Source organism: Aulonocara sp. 'chitande type north' Nkhata Bay, linkage group LG2 (genome assembly GCF_057382095.1).
Source record: "Aulonocara sp. 'chitande type north' Nkhata Bay isolate Kocher_YH1m ecotype deep benthic linkage group LG2, A_spYH_male_GT1.1, whole genome shotgun sequence".
Classification (NCBI taxonomy): Eukaryota; Metazoa; Chordata; class Actinopteri; order Cichliformes; family Cichlidae; genus Aulonocara; species Aulonocara sp. 'chitande type north' Nkhata Bay.
In genome coordinates, this window is record NC_141345.1 from 35,091,047 (window position 1) to 35,114,300 (window position 23,254).

The 23,254-nt window shown below is 40.5% G+C and overlaps 1 protein-coding gene across 1 annotated transcript in view; it reads left to right on the forward strand.

Moving 5' to 3' along the window:
• The first annotated feature begins 1,885 nt into the window (after positions 1-1,885).
• Positions 1,886-23,254, forward strand: part of slit3 (slit homolog 3 (Drosophila)) — a 240,093-nt gene continuing 218,724 nt past the window's right edge. The window contains exons 1-3 of the mRNA XM_086260441.1: positions 1,886-2,674; positions 18,118-18,189; positions 22,979-23,050. Coding sequence (XP_086116567.1) covers positions 2,484-2,674; positions 18,118-18,189; positions 22,979-23,050 — 335 coding nt within the window. The 5' untranslated portion in view covers positions 1,886-2,483. The remainder of the gene's footprint in view (positions 2,675-18,117; positions 18,190-22,978; positions 23,051-23,254) is intronic.

Sequence of the window (23,254 nt, forward strand, 5' to 3'; positions counted from 1 at the left end):
TCTGTGTAGACCCAGGAAACTCTGTCGGGATTTGGTTTCCCTGTATGCCAGAGGGCACCTGGCGGAGCCCCAGGAGGTGCTTGAATTAGTCACTACAAAGCTCCTCTGCTCTAGTGACGCAAAGCTCATTTTCAAAGCAGCTTCTTTTCTTGACATCACAATCCTGCACCCACACACTAGATTGGGGGTATTAATATTGCATAATAAAGTGTTCATACAACAGTGGTAGAAGGTCCAATATCCCCGGTCTTGAGCAGAAAGACTGATGATGATGTGTTTTCCACCTCAGCAAATCTATTAATGCAAGTTTCTGCAAGGCACTGAAAAAATTCATGACTAACTGTGAATCAGTCTGTTTCTGGAACTGAACAAACACCAAATGCAAACCATTAAAATTTAAATTAGATATGGGATGGATTTCTAAAAGCTTTGGGAATTTTTGAAAAACCTTCGAAGTAGATTTGTTTACAGAGAATTAATCAAATATTAAACTAGTCACAAGTCTCCCTTTTGCTCCCACTGGCAGGAAAACTGATGTTTTAATTAGAGTGAGACCAAGAATGAAATATTGAATTGCTCAGTTTGAGACCTAAGTGTTACAATATTTATGAACTCATCCATCCATCCATTCGCTTCCGCTTATCCTTTTCAGGGTCGCGGGGGGTGCTGGAGCCTATCCCAGCTGTCATAGGGCGAGAGGCGGGGTACACCCTGGACAGGTCGCCAGTCTGTCGCAGGGACACGCAGGGACAGACAACCATTCACACTCACATTCATACCTAGTGACAATTTGGATTATCCAATTAACCTATCCCCACAAGCTGCATGTCTTTGGATGGTGGGAGGAAGCCGGAGTACCCGGAGGGAACCCACGCAAACACGGGGAGAACATGCAAACTCCACACAGAAAGACCCCGGCCTGATGGTGGAATTGAACTCAGGACCTTCTTGCGGTGCGGCAACAGTGCTAACCACCGTGCCACCGTGCTGAACTCCCCACTGTTAATTAAAGACTGAGACACTGCTGAGAAAAAGCCCATCAGATTTTTTTAGATTTGGAGGAATGCACTGGATTAATTTAGACAACACTGATTCAATTAGAAATGAAATTATTTTATAACTGCAATTGACGATAATCCACCTTTATTTCCTTCTACCAATAGAGGGCAGCAGCACTACTGCAACACTCTGCAAGTCTTCATACTTTATCTGCTCTGAAAACTCTTTTAGCCTTAGTCCTGCTATCTGCACCAAGAGCTGTGTGCAAGTCTGTGTAGTGATGAAGAGTAGTTGGACTATTAGCAAGAGCTTTAACTTTTGCCTGTGGCCACTAAGAATATAAGTTTAACTCACCTTAAATCCATACTTATTTATATTGAGCTGATCATATATGTATATATGTATCACCTGTCGCAACAAGCCTCGTTTCACCCCACAGTCATTGTACACTGTGTGGATTTTCTAACACCATAACAGATAAGTTCAGCTTAATTAAATGTAATCAACTATGACTGAGCTGTCATCCAGCATTTTTGTCATATGCTACTTGTTAAAGCATCTATCAATGAAGTTGACACACAACACAGACTCCCGCAGGATGATGCATGATAAATATGGCTGAAAAAAGACGCGCCTCAAAACCAAAACATGATAGCAAGTTCATTACGTTGATAAATGGGCTAAAAAAATAAAAGAAGAGCTGCTGAGAAACCAGCTCAAATGAGTACGCTGCTTCCGTGGATAGAGTTTTACTCGAGTTTGGTTTACAGACTTGGGGAAGATAAAGGACGAATCAAAGTTTGTAGAGCTCTCCGACTCTCCTGACATCAACAGAAAGAGAGAGAGAGGGAGGGAGGGAGAGGGAAGGAGGATTTTGGGGGGAACCTAAATACAAATCTGTTTGCCTCTCTCGCTCTCACAATCGCCAGGCGAATCAGTCTGTGTTGCGCCACTGCGCTTTCAACTTTTTTTTTTGTATGTGTGTGATTATAACTCCTTTACTACTCTCACTTTTTACTCCCTGGCAGCGGAGGGATGTTCCTTGGAAGGAGGTTACACCCCAGCTGAATATTCTCACCTTGGAAGGTTTAGAAGCTAGGCTCATAAGTTCTCGGAGAGTTTGGGAATGGAGAACATTTGGGGAAACTTTTACGCATTGAGCTGAGTGACGCACGAATAGATATTTAAAGTTTTTGTCTAGCGTGTCATATCTACGTTGTTATTGTCTTCTTCGTCACTGGCAAAGGGATGTTTTAAGTAGACTCGTAGTTACCGAGTCTCTGGAGAGAAGTTTTCTGAATTCGTGCAACAGCGAACTTAATTTGATTTCGGCTTGCGTTTTTCTTTCTTTTTTCCAAAATTCTGCCACAGAAAAAACGTCCTGTCTTCAACTTACACAGGATCCGCACTTCCACTGTGTCTCCTTCACCCCCCGCGGATTTTCAATTAACGTCTGTTGGAAGTAATTTCGGTGGATTGCTATAATGCCTCCGACCACACCGGGGAAGCGCGCCGCGCTCTGCCGGGTTTGGGCTCTAGCTTTCGCTCTGCTGGTGTGCGCTACATCGGTGAATGGATGCCCACACAAGTGTAGCTGCTCCGGATCTCATGTGGACTGCCAGGGTCTGGGTTTGAAGACTGTGCCCAAAGGAATACCGAGGAATGCCGAGCGCCTGTAAGAGCAGTTGTTTTTTTTCAACTTATCTGTAATTGCATCAATTTAACCAAAGTTCATCATAGAGGGCACTCTGACCTTATTATTCACCTTTTCTCCCTTTGCATTACTCCCATGCTCCTGAATTGTGGATAGTGCATTTTAAACTTAACATGCTCTGTAGGAAAACTGCACGTTTTCGCAGATTTTTCCGAGCAAAATATTTTGAATACCATCCATCCATCTTCATCCGCTTTATCCGGGGCCGGGTCGCGGGGGCAGCAGCCTAAGCAAATACATTTTTAAAAAACATCTCGAAAACTTAGTCGTGCATTGTTAAACTTTCATCACTTGCACATAACGGTACTTATTTCATACAGCAGGCTACTGTAATAGCATCCATGTGCATCAACATCCCATTTAGTTTATTAAATTCATCCCATTTAGTTTATTAAATTCATGTTTTTATATTATCTTATAAACCCCCCGTCCTGTATGTAAAACTCTATTTCTGGTACTTTTTTATCGTTGTTGCCATGATTACTACTCAGGCTATATAAAGTTGGGACATAACTTTTATATAAAAGTGGATAAAGCTTTTTTTTTTTTAGACGATGACTGGCTTTATGTGGCTTTTAAAAATCGTAAGGAAACTACTGCTATCAAAAATCCTGTCAGCATATTACTCAAAGGGTACGTCTTACTGTGAAAAGCTGCAATGCCTTTAGTTTAAAATACTGCTATTTTATTCTAGCTTAATATATTGCACACACAAAAGTGCCCTAAAATCACCTGCGACCCCCAATGAACAGAGGTGGTTAAGAAAACAGTCACCAACTATGTTTTTAGAGAAAGCTTTTGAAATTTTAAACAGGTCAAAAGAATGTGAGAAAGTCGCCTTAAATCACTTTAAATTGTATTCTTTCACATGCCTGGGTAAGACTTTCTAAAGTTTTGTAGAATATGAGTAAAACTGAACTAGATCCTCAGTGTTTTTCACTTCAAGAACTACTGGTTCTTTCTTTATTTATTCTTAGCCTGGGTGACAGTTTAAAATCATATTCATTCCTTAGGCAGGGACAGAACACTGACAGGCGCTGCTGCCACCTCCAGCCTGATCTTGACACGTATACATCAGCGCAGCCACACACATGCACTCACAAACACACACCTTTGCTGTTAAGGTATGGAAGTGATTATGCATGACAACAGAGCAGCCAAAAGCCCTGCAGGGGATCAACAACAGACCTAACCTGAGACAACAAACACAATCAGTAGGCTGCTGAGGAAAGTGGGGGGTCATGTTTGTGAATATGTGTGAGTGTGTGTGTGTGGATGTGGGGGGTACTGGTGGATATGAACATGTGATTAGCATGTGTGTGTGGATTTTTGCTTGGCTGAGCTGTTTCATGTTTGTGTGCCTGCGTGTTTGCACTGGCTGGTGTGATTGCTTTTCTTGTGTGTGTATGTATGAGTGTTAACAATGAACCCCCATACCTCTGCTATTCAACAGGGCTGTTGTGACCTCCTAGGACCTGTTGGCTTTTGCACAGTAATCCCCCGAAGACATTTAGACCCAAGAAAAATAAATAATTAGAGCAGGTTGTGATGGGGAGGTGGGATAACGGGGTCTTCTGCGTCTCCCTGGGGTCCCCAGGGTGGAATATTTGGGGTAGCAGCGCCCCCTCCCTCCCTTTTCAGTCCAGAAACTCTGTGTTTATGTTTCTCTGATTTATCCAGGTCAGTGTTTCAGATGTGACTTTGGCCAAGAGTTGCTCTTTTCCTCCCTCTTTTTCTACCTTCATCTCGTTCTCCCTCTGCAGATATATTTTAGGGAGTCTGGGTTGGGAAACATTAAAATGGATGAGATTCTAGTCCTAAAGGTTACAACAGACACTTTGTTTTAAGAGAGATGAGCATCATTGCCCTAAGCAGGGATTTGATTTTGACAGTTGTGATAAAGTTCATGTGGACAACAGATTCTTGTAACAAAAAAGTTGTTAACTTCTAAGTAAAAGTTGTAAATTTCAAAAAGTTTCTCAACTATAATCGAATACTTCCACACTTCACCACTGACACATTTACAGATTGCAAAAGCGTAAGGTGATGATTTCCATTGGCAGAGATTCTTTAAGACTATAAGTTTTTATTTTTTCGTCCATATTTCAAGACTTTCCGGGCTTTTTCTATGGTATACTAACACACTCGTCATTGTGGCTTGACATTATGGTATAACAGACTTTTTCATGGTGGCAAAAACTGGCAATAAACTTGAAGTGAAGTGAAAAGTCACAATTAGGGATAAAAGTCCTTATGATTTGGGTTAAAAAAAAGAACTTTATGAATTGTTCATGCTTAAAAGAGTTTAACTGATCATTTTAAAATGAAATGGACCATATACATTTAAATCAATTCACATCATCCTAGAGTAGAACAGCGGTCCCCAACCCCCGGGCCTCGGACCGGTACCGGTCCGTGAGTCGTTTGGTACCGGGCCGCGAAAGTTGAGGCTCAGGTGTGAAATGTATAGTTTTCAGGGTTTTTATCGGTTTTCAGCGTTATTTTGTTATCGTTTTTATCGTTAACTCGGTTTTCCTGGGTCTTTTCACGTGTGTTATGAATAAATCTTCTTTTTTTCGGTACCGGTACTAGTTTTATTTTGTTGTATTTATCCGCGACACCTTAAAGGCCGGTCCGTGAAAATATTGTCGAGCATAAACCGGTCCGTTGGGGACCGCTGGTGTAGAATATAGTTCAAGATCTCTGTCTAAATAAATAAATAAATCTGGGTAAATTTCCAACGTCCAAATTTAAACGTGCGACTATTTTGCTGGTAATAACTGAAATGAGTAAAGATAACATAACCCCCCTGGAAATTACGCCCATGGTTTCAACATTGCTTTAAATATTGTAGCACTGAAATCCTCCATCTTTTTTCTGATTTAAAAGTTTTCTTGTCTCTCTCTCGCTGAAATATTAGAAAATATAATGTGTATCTGTTACCTCACAACACTAGAACATGCATCAAGGGCGCAAAACATGTAGCATTTAGTTAAGGCGAGGCTTTCACCTTATCTTTCCGGGAAAATGTTTTTCAACTTCTACATTGCCGCACCCTCTATAGACACATATATCGAATCAGAGTAATTTAGAACGATTGCTTGAAGTTTTATGAAACCAAATGTAGAAATTCACAGCAGAGTAAAGCAGAAGTACGTGACACATGGAGTTAAGAGGATTTCATGATATACTGTCACATTATATAACACTGCAACATTTCACAGTGGTAAATTTCCTGAGAAACGGTGGATGCCTGGAGTGAAGAGAATCAGTCAAGATGCACTGTAAAGCATGAAAGCACTGTAACACTCATGTAGCTTTCACAATATGCCCCCACTTAGCCTTTTTATTACACACAGTGCGAAAGTTTGAATCTAGTTTCTTTCTGCTACATGTGAAAACGAGTAAGCAAGCGCCGCAGTCCACCTGTCATAACCACAGAATCAATCTCTTTAAAAGCCCGGTCTTCCTCACTATTGTAAACATTTGGAAAGGTTAACGAGAGAAAAACTGTGGTGGCCCCAACTGTTCACTTAACAGACACACTCACATGCTGCCAGCCTCAAAGATTACCTCGGGCCAGTCAATTCCGTAATGTTCTACTTGGAAAGCCACTTGAGGCCTCATTTGCATCTAATTTGAGTGGAGGGTTTTTGGGGGTAGCTTAACAGGCTTAACGAGGTTGGGTAAAGTGAATTGAAACATAAGAACGGCTTTTCTCTCTCGGGTTCGGTTCACACCTGCCCTACAGGGTCTGCATAGACACACATACAAAAAAGCACAAACACTTTTTTCCCCTGAGATTCAAATTCCAAACTGTTGCCTCAACTGCTGTGAAAATGTGGGAGAATCAAATGCCGTAAACTCCAAAGGGAGCTTCCAATCGCTCGAGCTGCAGTTTTTTTTTTTTTCTGCATGTGTTTGTGCAAGCTTTGCATGTTTTAATTTTGTCACAATGTGCATGTGTGCATGATTGCATCCTCATACATGCACTGTGTTTGTAGTTGACTGGCAGCAAGTTTCCTCAGCCAGCTTTGCACAAACTAAATTTGAGTTTAACAGTCTAGTTTTCTGTTCCCTCGCTAACACCACCAGTAAATTTTGGCAAGATTTGTACAGGCAACACCTTCTGTGCTTTCTCTCTTCTCAGCTAGTTCTTTCTCCCCTTCTGCTCTTTAATTTCCCTTCCCCTCCAAGCTTTTTATCTTTATCCCACCGTTGTTTTTTCTCCTACATCTCTCGCTCTTTCTGCCCAACTTCTTTTCTTCTCTACTTTTCCTTTGCTTCACTCCTCAGTTCTACCACTTTTTTTCTGACCTCCACCTCCCCCTCCGACGCACGCACTCACACACACCATCAGTTTGCCAGCAGCATCTCACAACCCCCATTTCCCCCCAACGTGCCAGCCTACTGTACCACAGAGCGCATAACAGTAGGATCCCTGCTGCTGCTGCTGCTGCTGCGTGTGTTTGTGTGGACACACACACTTTAGCCGCTGCTTCTGGCTCTTATCAAAGCTTAGTGTTGATTGGCCAGTGGGCGCTCTAACCACCACACCCTCGGCTATGAAATGGCATTTCATGGTGGGGCTGGAATTTTGTGTGTGTGTGCGAGATCTCTGAATACTTTGGTTCTATCCTGCGCATGGAGCAGACCAGCTAATTTGTGCTGACATAGTTCTAGTTCCCTAAATTTGGAATAATTTGATTGGATCAATCTGCAATGACTAAAGTACTGTGGTGTAGACTTCCCAGCTACTTTTGGCTCTGTCTTGAATATTTATCTGACATCATTGCAAATAACAGTGTTTTGTATACAGCTGCTAGCCCCACCCAAAGAGTCTGATAATGTTAAGTTCAAAATGTGTTCCAACAGTTTTGATGTGTTCCATGAATCTTTAGTTGTACTGCTTTGTTTTATGGGAACCAGGAAACTAATTATGATGTTTGTGCAATATTTCTGCATATGAATGAACACAGCCTTTGGTAACTGTTGAACAAAAGCCATCGTTAAGTGGAGACCGTTCTTTACTGTTATCGTGGGTATGATGATGATGTAATTTGTCTGAAGAGCAGCCGAGTGTTATTGCAATAGCAGACAGAGCTAAACTCAGAAGTAAAAACCACAGTGAGCTTGCTCTTTTCCAACAGCCTCTTAATGTCACGCCTATCATCCATGGCCATCTTGTGGTAATCACTTTGTGCCCTTCTAACTATGTTTGATTCAGTTATGGTATGCCAAATGGCACAAGTGAGGCTAACCAACATTTAGGCTCCATTTCTAGGTCAGTGGGTGATATTCTTTTCCTCAAGTTTCTCCAGCATGCGGGCACATGACCTTTCTATATAATTACTTTAAGCTTGTCAAAGAGGGAGCCAGCTGGCGTTGATAGTGGGCACTGCCCTTCTGGGAAATGGATCAAGCCGGATGCTACATTAAAACATACAGACATATTCAAATGTAACGAACAAACTAAACACATGGAGGTGCACGTACCGGAGTGTACTGCACTTGTGAGGGCTCTTACTATATACAGTAGGCTCTTACTCTAACCTAATCATCAATACTAGAAAATCCAGTTTTGAACACAAAGTTAATCCTAAAGCCTTATTGTTGAAATGTGCGTTGGTTTTTCTTTTTTTTTGGTCTATTCTCAGCACATTACATATTGTATCAAATTATGCCAAAGCTGAGACGGATGAACATTGTTTCCTGGGAGCATAAAAAAGCTTCTATAATGACTCAGGGGTGGTCAGTCCATTTTCTTTCACGTGAGAAACTGGTACTGATATGAAGGACAGAGCCAAGAAGCTTATAAAGAGATAAAATTAATATTAAGCAGACTTGAGTTCCACTTGTTGAAACAGTCCCAGTTTCTCATGTGACCCTTTGGGGAAATTAATTACCTACCCCCGGACAAGCCATCAATAACTAACACATTTCATTTGGAGTATAAAACGGAAGAGAACATGTCTGAAAATCCTTCTTAACCAAGCTGGACCAGAAAAGGTCTGTTAACTGTGATGGATGTGAACACCGTGGGTGTTTATTTCACAGTTTGCTTTCATTTCCACTTGAAAGCAAGTTTTGTTAACCTGGGGGTTGCTTTAACACCTGTGTGATTAATTGACAGCTTGTATTTTCTTCTTCTTTTCGCGGTACTAATGTCTTAGGTGACCTCAGTAATTAACTTCTGGTACGATTACAGAAGAATCCTGATTTGATGGCGACTGAAAAAATAGGCTACATGTGATTTTCTTTTAATCTTCAAACAGCTATTTGATGCAGTAAGAAGCAGCCGAAATGTTAAGGTCCCAAAACGGGTCCTCAAAAACTTAGTGCAAGAGAACACGCAGGCATGAAAAGGTACATAATTTAAATGAAATGCATATTCATGAAGCACATAAAAAGTGCAGTCCCACACATACAGTGCACACTCATCATTAGGCAGGCACAAGCTCACACAGTTCACTCTCATGCATTCACCAGAAATAACATGAAACTGGTTAGATGGAAACTTTGACATATAATGAGAGAGAATTTGTGTCACATAGAAACAACCCAGAGTCACGAATGACCTTCTGTGACTTTCTGCTGAATGAGAAGTCCTCAACTTGGAGGACTTCAGAGTGTGTGTCATACTATAACACTAGTATAGATTTGTGTGTGTGTGTGTGTGTGTCTATGCAGTGAGCTTGGAGTTGTTTGATGTTAACAAGCTATGCCACTGTTTTGTTAGGCCACTGTCACCAAAGCAACATATTATTTCCCTTCTGCACGGACTTTATTTTCTCAGTGTGAGTTTCTGTTTGTACTCCTTCACTACACCTGTGTATATACATTTTTATGTGGTTATTTGTGGGTATGTGGCAGAGTAATAGAGTGACTTCCACCACAGTGTTCAGTTTGCAGGCCACTGCTCAAATAGACTATTTATGGAGTCTGGAAGCTTATGGAGAAACAGGTCACTGCACTGTGCATGCATGCATCAGTGCTTCTGTGTCTCTGTCTCTGTCATTCATGTCCTCTTTCAATCTCTCATTCACCCTAATCTCATTTTCTTATCCTCTTGTTCACTCATTCTCATTTTTTTCTGACCTGGGCCCCATTGAGGAAGCAGCAGGGCTTGTTCTTGTCAAGTGGCCTCTCCGCAGCCAAATTACCCCTCCACCCGCACCCCAGCCCATTCACTTACAGTACAGCAGTAGTAAATCGAGACAAAAGCAATGCAACCCTATAAACTCTTGCAAAGAAAAGAGCTAACCAAATACAGGGCTGGTTTACAGCCCCTTTGGCTTGTGACTCTAAAAGAAAGGGATGCTTTCAGGCGTCTCCCTAATGTGGTCAAGCCTGTGTGGTTAACAGCGACACCAAACTATGAAATTTCTCGAGGTGGATCAGTATTAAGATAGAATATAGACTATGAAGGAAGGGGAAATAAATTGGGACTGACAGAAAACAAACCAACTGATGATGGAACACACAAGGAGATGCATTACTCTCTCAGATTTCAACAAAATCTAATCAGTCTGGGGTATTAAATGTGAAAGCTGCATAACAAACAATTTAAAGGACTGAGACATAAATAGGAGAGAAATGTGGTGTAAGAGATGAAGATGACTTTAAGGGGGAAAACAAATCCAATAAAGCTAAATCAGAATGAAGCAGTGTTAAAAAAGAAAAACCCAAAATTGAAAGCACAGATTAGATAGGAGGGAGATGTATTTTGCATCATTCAGACAGGATTCCCCTTTATGGAGTGAAAGCGAGTGTCCTTCAGTAAAGGAAATATTTAACTGACTTTTATCTCCGGTCTCTCTGCCCTTGTTTGTACCTTTGTTCTCTTTTCTGGTGCTCGTCTTTCATTATTTAGTTTCACTTGGCATTCCTAGAATCCAGCAGATTGGACAGCTCTAAAACAAGCGTATTTATTTGTACAGAGAAGGATTACCCAAATATGGGTTAGCAGGCATAACTTAAAACTGCTAGCAAAATTTCCCCATACCTCTGAGAAGTATACACAGCCAGCAGAGTCTAATAAGCCCCTTTTCCATTAGTACCTACTCAGATCGACTCGTCACGGATGGCCACGACTCGACTTACATTTGTGATTGTCCTCATCACAACGCATCCGAATTAATACCCAACAAGAAAGGTGGATGTGGAAGAAAGAATCTACCTGCTGCTCGGTCTCTGGCTTTTCATCAGGGAACATGGCTTTGTTTTTGTAGCCATTTCCCTCGTTCCCTGGTTTTTAAAAATGGCGGTTTTAATTTTCGTGAATGAGATGCGCTCATGAATCATCGAGTGACGCCACTGACCAGCCAATCGGTGGAATGCAGTCAGATGACGTCACATTTTAGTACCTGCTCGGATCGTTTGGAACCCTAAGCGAGCAGGTACTAAAAAAGTACCAGGTACTATGACCTAATGGAAAACCCTGAAAACCTTGGCGAACCGTGTCGACTCGATCCGAGTAGGTTCTAATGGAAAAGGGGCTATAGTGATGTCTTGCTCTAGCTGCAGGAAACCTATTGTAGCAGACAAACCTTTGATTTCTTGGACAACCGAACAACAAACACTTGATGCAACGACTGTAGTTACAGATTTAACAAAGAGACACATAGAAAAGATGTGAAATATATATAGAGATGAATGATTAAGGCAGATGGAATGCCTTAATCATTCATCATGAGCGAACCATTTTGTACTTGTCCCAAGTACAAATGGTTCGCTCCATTTGTACTTGGGACAAATGGAGCGAACCAATGAGATACACTTACAGATGTACAGTACAGGCACTTGATCATAAGTTAAAAAAAAGCAGAGCCAGAATTTTAGAAAGTAAAGGAATGAAATACTAATTAGCCTGCTCTGTAATTTTTCTTTTAATTTTTTTTAATTTTCAGCGTTTTTAAACAGATAAATTAGGCTTCAGCACTTTTGCTGACAGATATGAAACAACGCTAATGCTGACATATTGAATCTTTTTATTTCTCTGTTTTCCTGAAAGCACAGCCTTTAAATAACCTGCCTTGTGTAATTTAAAAAGAACCTGATCTCAGCGCTCTCAAAGGTACTGTAGCTTGCGTTTGCACTCATTACTTACTTTTTTTTCTTTTTAATTGTGTGTATATGAGAATAAAGAATATGTGACTGCCCAGAAAACTCTTGAGTGATGATTGCTGTATATCCCAGAGAGCAGCTTTGTAACAGGAGACAGTTTATTGCCTATTATCATCACTATGACAAAGATTCAAAACAGCAGTAAAGGGTTGCACAGGAGACCAAATGTTCCACAAACTCCCCAAGATTTCCAAAACTGAGTTTTTTGCAAACTGTTGTAGGTAATATACAGACTCCAAGTGTAGGCTGGTGTTGATCAGGTTTTCCTTTTGAAAGCTTTCCATGGCTACATCTCTCAATTGTGTTACTGACTCAATCTTGTGCATGTAACAAAGATAATTCGTCATAGTGAGCACACTGCATAAATGAAACAGTTAAACAGCACATAAGCATCTATCATTTTACCAAGCATATTGACGACCTGGACTATTATTTGTAGGTGCTCCAATTAGCTGCTGCATGATAGTTGATTTTTTTCCTTTATTATCTAAGATATTACATGATATGGGGCGATCGTGGCTCAGGAGTTGGCAGTTCATCTTGTAATTGGAAGGTTGCCGGTTCGAGCCCCGGCTCCGACAGTCTCGGTCGTTGTGTCCTTGGGCAAGACACTTCACCTGTGGCCTACTGGTGGTGGTCAGAGGGCCCGGTGGCGCCAGTGTCCGGCAGCCTCGCCTCTGTCAGTGCGCCCCAGGGCGGCTGTGGCTACAATGTAGCTGCCATCACCAGTGTGTGAATGTGTGGATGTGTGGATGTGTAAAGCGCTTTGGGGACCTTAGGGACTAGTAAAGCGCTCTATATATATATATATATATATATATATGTATATATATATATATATATATATATGTATATGTATTTATATACACAAATACATTTACCATGATCCCTGTTACTCTCTTGATTACTGTTGGGCTAAGTCTCTTTCTCATTCTTGTTAATGATATACTCTTGACTGTATTTGATGTGTTTAATTTGCCCATGCTTCTCCCTACTGGCACATGCACCAGTCTGTGTGTTGATCCAGTTTCCTATTATACGCAAAGATTATACCTTCTTTTTGGTCTAAATGTATTTATGACATCTAAAGTTTTTCCTCATATGCTACCACTGAATTTATTTTTCACTACTGTTTTCACAGTTCCACAAAGGCTGCTAGTAAAGTCTGCATAGGCCAATTAATCTTCCCCCTTTATTTGGTGTACGTTTCACTTGCTACATAGATGTGCTCCTTAAAAGTGAGAGCAGAAGAGAGCACTTAAAGCTGCCTTAGTTTGCATTGGCCAAATGTAATATCTAAACATTTGCAGTGGATGGATTTCAGCTATACCAGAGCCAATTTCAAAGCAGCATGACACCTGGCGAGCACAGAGCTTAGAGGAAAAGGAAGAGAGCAATTAGGATTCCTTGTGTAAGTGGTAGATTTAGAGAATGAAATTGAGCACATCTATCTATGAGTGAGAAGGACGGAGAGTAAAAATGGAGGAATGAGAAAGTGAAGCGGCACAAGAGCTTTTGGAAAATAACATGAGATTAGCACAGGAAGTGAATGCATTTGGAAATGAGGTGTGGGATAGAGGTCAACAAAGGATGAAAGTGAGTGAAAGAATGAAGGGAGAGGAAAAAAGGGGAAAGAGGAAATGTCACAGTGTCCGAGACTGATAAAACAGAGAGAGGAAACTTCAGTGCTTTATCTTTATTCCCTATTGTCCCTGATAGAGGGGAAAAAGAGGACAGAGTTCAAGAAAACAAAAACCAGACAGACAGAGATACAGGGTCAAGGTGAGAAAAAGAAGCACAGCTAATTAGCCAACAAGCAGACATGTCAAAACATTTAAGCTCAACACTGAACTCTGATAATCTTTTACCACAGTGGCGTGTTTTTCATTTATTAGTATATTTGAAGTCACCTGATATTTATCGTTTAACATTCCTTTCTAAAAGTTCTCTCTCTTGCCAATGGTGTAGCCAACCAATAATATTGTCCTGAAGGCAAATCAGTCCTGCTGCCACCTCCACCTCACACACACTATGCATTTGTCACCGTAAAGTCAACCCCGTGTGTCACTCTAAGGCAGCCAGACTGCAAAGTTCACTTCTCAGTGGTCTAGAGTGAGATGTGGTGGGGGCTGTCTCTGCCTGTGTGTGCATGTCTTTGTTGAATGGGATATTAATTCCCTGGACACCTGCTGTTTGCATTCTTGTCTTATCCCCTAGTCGCAAACACACACATGCTTGCACGGCTTACTTCTGCCTGTAATGGAAACAACGGTTAGGGCTTTTGTGCTAACGTATTTCATTAGTAGTCTGAATGCTGGTCAGTTAACATTTGATGCTAAGTTAAGCTTTACTGCCAGGTGGGCTGTACACCTAAGCTTTAACAGACCAGGTGCATGAGAATGGCAGCCCCATCAGCTGTCTTTGCTTTGCTCGTAATGAGTTCTCTGTGCACACATTTACTTATTCCAAGGAGTTAAGTGAATAGATTTACTAACTCATGTAAAAATACTGTGGGTAGTGCATTTTATTTATTATTTCTGAAGTGTACCAGTAGCACCATTTAGTTATAATGAACAGAATTCTTTTATAAAAGAGGGAGTTGTTGTTTATTTATATTATGCTAGGTATGACTGGTTTTCTTACCTCCTAACAATGCTGTGCTTTTTTTTGACAGCTTTTTCCGATGACATCACTGCCAAGCAGTGTGCTGTGCATCCAAGATTTTCATTTAATTTCATGCCACTTGTCTGTGTGTTTTCATGGCAGCGATGTAGACTCCACAGTTTTTAGGCAGCGAGGTTTGATGGGATTCTGCCATTGTGCTGTACCTGGAACTGTATACTCAATAATTGCTTAACTGCAAAGCAATCTCCTTAGTAAGAGCAGAAGTTTCCACTGTGAACATAAGAAAGATGGAGATAAGGTTTGAGAGATTAGAGAGAGAGAAAAAAGAAAATAAGGGTAGGAAAATTGTAGCCAAGTGTAAAACAGTGAGAGATTGAGATAAAAGAGGAGAGATTAGGGATGGAGAGGAAAAACAGATGAAGGTGAAGAAAAAGTGTTTAGTCAACTGTGAAACAGTGAAAGATAAGACGTGAAAGATCGAGACAGGGAGAGACGAGAGGGAGATTACTGAGAAGAAGAAGAAAAGTGGAGAGTAAGGCTGGGAATGCTGGGTAAAGCTGGCTGTGAGAGACTGACAGACGGACATTAGAGAGCAATGATCAAAGAGAGATTTGAGATAGATGAGGAGGAGGATGGAGCGTAAATAGAAAACTGAAAGATTGTAACCAAGGGTAAGCTACACATCCACTAAACACTTCATTAGGTACGCTTTTTCATTATGGTGGTGGATCTCTTTTTGCCTTCCGAGCTACCTTTGCTCTTCATGCCATACATTCAACAAGGTGCGGGTGAGTGTGGAGTCCATTTGTGTACGGTCAACTTAATGTCATGTTCAAGAAATTAGTTTGAGATGATTCAAGAGAAAAACAGTTTTACTGATAAGAACATGTTTGGTGCACCTGTTTGACTTGCTGGAATCAGCCATCAGAGATGGATCATAAAGGGAGGGACAGGAATGGTCAAGCACATTACTCCCATGTCATTACACAACCATCAGCAGTCCGAACCATTAGTAGAATAAGATTAACCCGTGTGAGAATTTTAGTCACGGTTTCCTGTTCTCAGGTGACAGGAAAGTGGCAGCTAGTGTGGTCCATCAACCCATGCCACTTGTCACTTAGGCTGGTCTTATCTTACTGTCTGAAAGATAAGGGGAGATAGCAGAGGGTACAGCCAGATTTATGGTCAAGCAGTGGTAGTGCATTCGCTGTCCTTTCCACTCAGGGGATGCCCATCTGGAGGCAGTGTAAAAAGCATGTGGTACACCCAGTCTGTAGGCTACTCTTACTTGTGCTGTTGTTGGTCCATCAGCCAGCCTCCCATTCCCAGTGAACCTCACTGTTACCCTCTTCTCTATTCCAGCCCACTTGTCAACCTGTAAACATTTGTCAGATACTTATGTCATCCGCTTCCAATGATGCGCAGTCAATATCTTCGCAGGGGTAGGGTGAAAACCTCTCACCTTCTGTACAGCTAGACTATAAGTGTGGTAGAGTAACAAACATGAACAAGAAAAACAGTTTATTTCTGAAGCAAATCAACTCTTTCCTCATGTTCAAATTAATAAATCAAACCCCAAGAAGGCTTATCAAGTAATTGTCAGTGCCTTGCATTTCAAGGAACTGGCAAAGCCAAACACTTGGAAAGCTTGTGACAAGAACCAGCAGCTTATAGTCTGGATAGTGAAGCAGCTCACTGTCAAAATGTTATCTGGTGTCTCGAATGTCTCACATGAAACATTAAGATGGATGAGACTCGGCATCAACGTGAAACTTCATTCTGCTTTCTTTGTCTTTCTCAGTTCATTGCTTTAGTGAGCTATACATTAATGCAAAAGTATTATACCTAAGCAGAGGATGTTTATGTCAAGCTCATTTCTCAACATGTCAGTTTATTGTCGGAAAGCAAAAGTTAACTTCAGCTAGAAATGTGGGCTGCACTCAAACCAGAGACGTTGTGAATAAAATAGCGGTTGCTTCCAAACCCCTGGGCATCTGACAGACGATGATAGATTTAAAATCTATTTTAAACATGCAGTGTTATATCGTCCCACAAAACTATTGTTTATTACTTGTTTTCCTGATCATGTGGTGGTCGTTTTGTTCCAGTAGTCATGAACAGCATTGCCGCAGTAACATTTTGGTCTTCACCAACACCTGAGTGAAACAGTTTGGTTGTTTCTGTGCTAAATGTTCTTAAGCATTCATCACCTAAACATCTACTTTCATTTTATGCCATTAAGTGTTGACGTGTTTTATTAACACATTATTGTGGGGAAAAAAGGCGTGTCTGGAAAAGAGGCGGAGGGCAGGGGTGAGAATGAACTGAAACACTGTAAATCAAATCCACTGAGTTGAGAGTTTCTACTATTCTCTGCAGAGTTTTTAACTTTTCATTAGAAACGCTCCCCTGCCCAAACCACACAAACCCCTTTTCTAGTAGTATGAATGGACATTTTCCTGCTGTGTGCCACTTATGAGAAAGAATATCTGTGGAAAATATTTGAAGTTGTTGTGTGAAAACATTGTGGGATCATGTGCGATATTGCCATCTGATCTATTGTTTGGATAAAATATTCACATTCAAACCCTTTTCAGTGTTTCATATTTTTGAATGTAAACACAAGTACGTGACAGGGATCTCATTTCTTGTTGCTTATGATTTAAGCCAGCTTTCCTATACTTCATCTGACGTGCCGGGTTGGATCAGTCATTTTTGTGACATCCCACTGCTACATATGAGATATTGTAGTTATTCATTACTCTGGAGCCCTTTCAAGAACACCCTGTTGGACCAAGGACCCCATTTTGCGCTTTGGAGGACTGGTCTGGCCTATAGCAACCCTCCCTGTCACAAGCTGGGGAATGGCTCTTATTAGTGGCCCTTGCTATGTCAGCTTGAGGAAGCCTTTTGAAACCTAATATCGTCTTAAATCAGATTTATAAATGTTTAGGTGTATTATGAAAAACACACACGCTGCCTGCGTTGGCAAAACCTAGTTCTGTTTGTGTGTGTGTGTGTGTCTATGGTTCTGAGAGCGAGTGAAAGCTTTGGAGGAGCTCTGTGTGTGAAATAAGAGAGAACATTGTGTGTGTGCTGTTTGTGTGTGCCCTTTCTTTCTGTGTGTGCGTATGTTTTTTTTCCTTGCCCTAATTCCTGCAGTGCGACAGCGTTTCAATAAACATCAAACCCATATAAAGGGAACCAGTCTATACACACACACACACACACACACACACACACACACACACACACACACACACACACACACACACACTCAGGCAGTCAGTTCATATTGCAGTATGTATACATTTTGCGCCCGTAGTTAAAACTAATTGAATGACAGTCAGGAAACATGATAAGCTTTTAAACTGTGACATTGGAAAGAGAAAAAAAAATTTTTATTGAAAAATTTGTTTTCCAGTAAATAATTGTGCATCAGAACAGAAGTTTCTCGGTGCTTGGTTTGCTTGTGTTTGTACTTGTATGCATGTGTGTGGGCCTATATGCTGTGGAGCATTCTCATGCCCTGTCCTTCTGCCACTTGGTGGGCGCTTGTTTGCTTTCACAGTTGTGTTAAAGTTACATTATACTCACAACTGAATGTAATTTTGACTGAATAAGTAATTTTTATCCTGTTTTTCTCTTTCTAGGGATTTGAATAAAAACAACATCACCAGAATCACTAAAGTGGACTTTTCTGGCCTCAAGAACCTCAGGATTCTGTAAGTTTCTTTCCTTTTTTCAATCAAATTTTTAGTCAGTAAAACATTAGGCTTTGCTCACATTCCCTCCAGTTTATTTGAGGACTTTAACTTATTTTAAATCAGTCAGGATGTATGAAAATGTATAATTCAGATTGCAGTTATCTGCTGAAATCTTCTTGATGTTGCTTCTTTGAGCTGTATGTGAGAATACAAATGTCTGATTACACATTAAACAGTGCCTTTGAACACAGTCTGTATAATGTCTGATTGCACCCATGCGAGAACAGAGCAGGTAATTGTCTAGTGAACTTAGAGCGGGCCATTGGGAATTATGCATCCTGACTTCTGTATACTCTACCCAGGCAGCTGCTTGCTTAAACTAACCTAAATTTTTCTAGCAGAATCCTCTGAAGCTGACTATCTCCTCATATGTGCTGCATGCGAGGAACCAGCACTTCCAGATAGTTGCCATCATTAAGTCACTTTACTTTTTCCTTCTTAGGTACTAAGTTGGCTAATATTAAGTTGAATCTACCAGATACAGTACCATCAGGTCTTTTAATCTGTCCTCTCTTTAATACCTAATTGTGACTTGTATTTGTTTCTTTACAAGGAATCCCATTAACAAAAAAGTTCCATGCTGTAGCAATTAAGCAAATGGTATATTTACCTAATGGGCCCGTATATGGCTATAGGGGGAAACAAGTCTCTATAAAATAAAGTTTCCCATCCTAATGAGGGCATTTAGAACAAGAGAGCATGCAAGTGTACTATCCAAGGAGTTGGATTTTGCAATTACTGGATATTTACAAGGTTAAATAATAGAGTAATGGTGAGCTGACATGCCAGCAACAAGCAGCACGACTTCCATTTACTATACAAGCAGCACAACAGCGAGATGTTGACCTGGTACGGATACGACGATGGGAAACTAAGTAAAGCAACTCATACTGAAAGAGTTAGTCACTGTTCCTATGAAAAAAAGAGAGATTTCAAATTAGACTCTCAAGTCTTTCTGAATAATGCTGGGGAACGCTGACTTTTGCAATTCTGGGAAAACCAAAGCTGAAATTTCAAAGCAGTAGCATGATTGCTTAGAGATGTGCAAACAGGCGAATTTGAATCATATCTATTAAACTGAAGCACAAAAAGTGCTTCAGAAATACTGCTGGTCTTAAAACAATACTCACTCATATGTAACAGAAGTTTTTTGTTATGTACACACTGACTAAAAACAAGATTGCCTGTAGAGCATTAGGGGTGTGCAGCCTGAACCAATTTCATGTGCATCACTGGAGATTTCAACCGTTCTGATATTTTATCTGTTCAGAAATGATCTTGTTTCTGGGGCAGGAAAAAGGGAGCTAAATCACTCTGGCCACCATTACAATTACCAAACACTGAGCAGGTCCTTGTTGGGAAACGTATGAAAATCTTTAAAGTATAAAGTGTATATATTGTATTTTTTACCTTTCTGGCTTATCATATCTGAATAACTACACTTAGTTGAGATTGACTGCTCACGTTCTCTCAGCTGTCCTAATTAAGTTCAAGGGCTCCCTCACTCCTTTTCCATAAGCGACTAAAATCAGTGTGTATGTGAGAACTTTAATAACTATAATCACCGCTGGCTGCATGCAGCTTCCCTCCACACTCTGTTTTAACCAAACCAGCAGATAAAAATACACTCCCAGTACAAATCCGCTAAGGAATGGAAACGAGTTGCTACATGTGAGTGTTTGCGCTTGTATTGGCATCTGTTTATTCATATTCCTAAATATAGGACCAAAGTGGAGTTTGGAACGTATGTCAGTCACTGGGTCAGGATTCATCTGTGCTTGAGTTTTTTAGGTAAAAAACAGAAAAATTAAAAATGTAAGTGTTTGCATTCTGCATGCATGAAACACTGTGAGAAGGACCCACAGAAAAAGGCAGTGTATATGTGTGTGAGCTGAGTGTGGCAAGCCAGCAAGTCGTTTCATGTGGTTTGTGATAAACTGCTGTGACATTTCTCTTCTCTAAATCTCTGAAAGAAATTGGGAGGAGACGGCGTGGGAAAGAGGAGATGGTCGGGAGAAAGCGCACTTTCAGAGACATACATATTCTAGTATTTTGGATCCTACAGCACACATGGTCACCAAAAATTGTCTTATCTTTGCTTTAATAGGTAACGCTGTTATATACCAGAACTCTATCTCATTCATTCTCTCTCATAGACAAACATAAGTGCCTAGTTCTGAGAGTCCAGTCATTTCAGCCATATGTGCCTCCTATGGGAGAACTTGTTTAAAGCCGCTAACATTTTTCCCAGGCTAGGTTACAGAAAAAAACAGTATAACTCCTAAATACCCCTGCTTACATCTGAGCTGTAATTACTGATAATTTGTCCTGCAGAATGACTTGTCTGCCCTCATGTAATCTCACTTCTGTTTAAAAACATCCAAACAGCTAAGCGATCTGGTTTTGCATTTGCACCACCAAAGACCACGGGGTGCGTAAAATGAAAATCTCGTAATTAGACTGATTTGTGACGCTTCAAACCTTCCAAATCAATCGATCACACGGCGAGCTGTTTTCTGTTCAGGCGAAAACATCGAATTTGATTCAGGGGTTTGGATATTCTTTAAATTTGCACAACACAGCTTGCCTCTGCATGCACGCTACGTGAACAACACTTAGCCTAATATCTTTGGCAACCTCACTTTGCAAGATTTCTTCCAGATTGTGGCGAAATTGAGTAATTCCAAACAAATTTAGATGTAGGTGAAAACTTGTACTTGATATTGAACGCTTGGCCGGGGAAATTCAGTGCGGTTTCACCCATTGTGTGTGTAAATAATAAGTGAAGTTAATATCCCCTGAAGTATTTGCTTATTTCCTTCAGAGGCCGAGTTCTCGCAGTTTGCTGTAAGGTAGCGTGACATCATTGTTCTTTTTATAACCGTTGACTGAAGTTAGAGTTATTAGACACTCCAGTCCCCACACACATGAATTCAATTCTTGTTTGCTCTCTTTCCCCCCCATCTTTCTCCAATGTCTCTGTGGATGACTAATGCTTGATACAGACCAATATAAAAACAATACCTCATCTGAGCGATATGCCAGCATTGACTCCCCGCACCATGTGTTTGGCTTAACATCCACAGCCTTTCTAAACTTCATTCAATAAATCAGCGTGCGGTTGATCTCTCATTTGGACAAATAAAAACTTTGATAGTTATTCAGAGTTATGCCTTGATTTAGCTTTCCCTGGAGTACACAGGAAATGCTTTTCTATAAGGACAGGAACAAAAAGAAAAAAAAAACCCTGCTATGCTGGAATGAACATGCTGGATTAATCTTGGCTTAATTGTAAATTATGATTGATGCCGGAGTCAGAAATGTGCACATGCTTATGTGTGTGTTTGGGAATTCTTGCTACCAGTGCATAACTCCCTACCTGCGTTAAACGATTCCACACATACCTTATCGTATGTGTTTGGGGTGTTTCTGTTTAGAAACTGATTCAGAATGCTCAAAAGCTGGAGCTATTTTTTATTTATTTCAGTTAACAGCAAATATTACTGATGATTTTTTTGAAAAACATTTTTATAAAGCAAAAAATGCTCCCTGTAATCAAGAGTTATTTTTCCTGGAAAATGTTTCGTTATACAAAATGAACAATATTGTGAGAATAAGCCAATTACCATCACTCGGTGCGCCAGTTCTTTGAAAGTGTTTCAAGATGCTCTGACTTTTTTATTTATATGTTTACATACTTTATATATATGAATGTGCGAGCGCGTTTGTCTGAGCTTGTTATCTTTCATCCAAGTCCAACATATCTGTGTGTCTCTGTGTAGAGTCAGTATGACAGGCCATGGATTAATGCCTGGATATGTAAACGTTTTGTTTGAAAGAATATTTAAAGAAGAGGCGTGCCAAAACAATTCAAAGTCCACATGTTAGGCCAGACAGGACTCTTTTTGAGATGACTTGTCTCTCACTTGATCCAGCTTGTCATTCTGCATCTTGCTGTTTATATCTGGCTTGTATCTTCCTTTCACTTTTCTCCACCTTTGCTTTTCAATGTTTTCTTTTCTTCCTCACATCATCCACTTTTTTCCCCCCTTCAGCTTCTTCCTCCCTGTCTTCCTCTCAGGACATGTCACTCCTAACATCCTCAGACAGAAAATATAAACACACATATCAGTTGAGATGTTTTCTCTCCATTTCTCTATCCCATCTGGAAAACCTTAGTTTGCCCCCAAAACATGACAACACTGAGAAAGCAATGAAGGGGAGATATGGGTTACACTGAGAGCACCGCAGAAATGACTGAAGCGAAATGGAGAAGATATCAACGGAAGAATGAGAAAGAGATGGTTTGTTAATTGTTTCTTTTGGAGTGGTAGGTTGTAACATTTGTGAAATACTTTGTGTCACAAAATGTTTGTTTCGTGCCAGATTCATGTGTTCAGTGCACTGATTGCTTGTTTATGTAACCGCTTTTTTAAAAGTGCAAGTGTCTCTCGAGTTGTTTGCACTGGCCAGAAAAACACATTTATCTGCTGTTTCTGGCTGGAGATGGACATTCCCAATTCCACGAGTGCCTCACAATTTGATATTTAAATTGAATCATTTTGAAGACAGACCGAATGAAACTGTGTAAAGTTACTGACGTAAAGATCGGCACTTGGGACTTTTCCTGCCTTGTCGTGATCACAAAGAGTCACAGAGTATATTTGCGTGTCTTGCTTTTGCATTTTTAAAGTTACAAAAATAACTACAACATATTTTCTTTCTGTTTCATTGCCTGTCACCACAGTCATCTTGAGGACAACCAAATCACTGTTATCGAGAGAGGAGCCTTTCAAGACCTAAGACTGCTTGAGAGACTGTAAGTATGCCATTATACACAGCTTCCTATAGTGCATATGTGAAAAGAGGTACCATACTGTGAGGTGAAATAGGTCTTTTATGCATGCAAAGAGCTCCATAATAATAATGTGATCTGTCACAAAACTTTTTTGCTGTTTTTCCACTTTGACAAAATTGTACACACCTTTGATTTTCTGCTCCTTACTTTCTGTTCTGTGCAGCA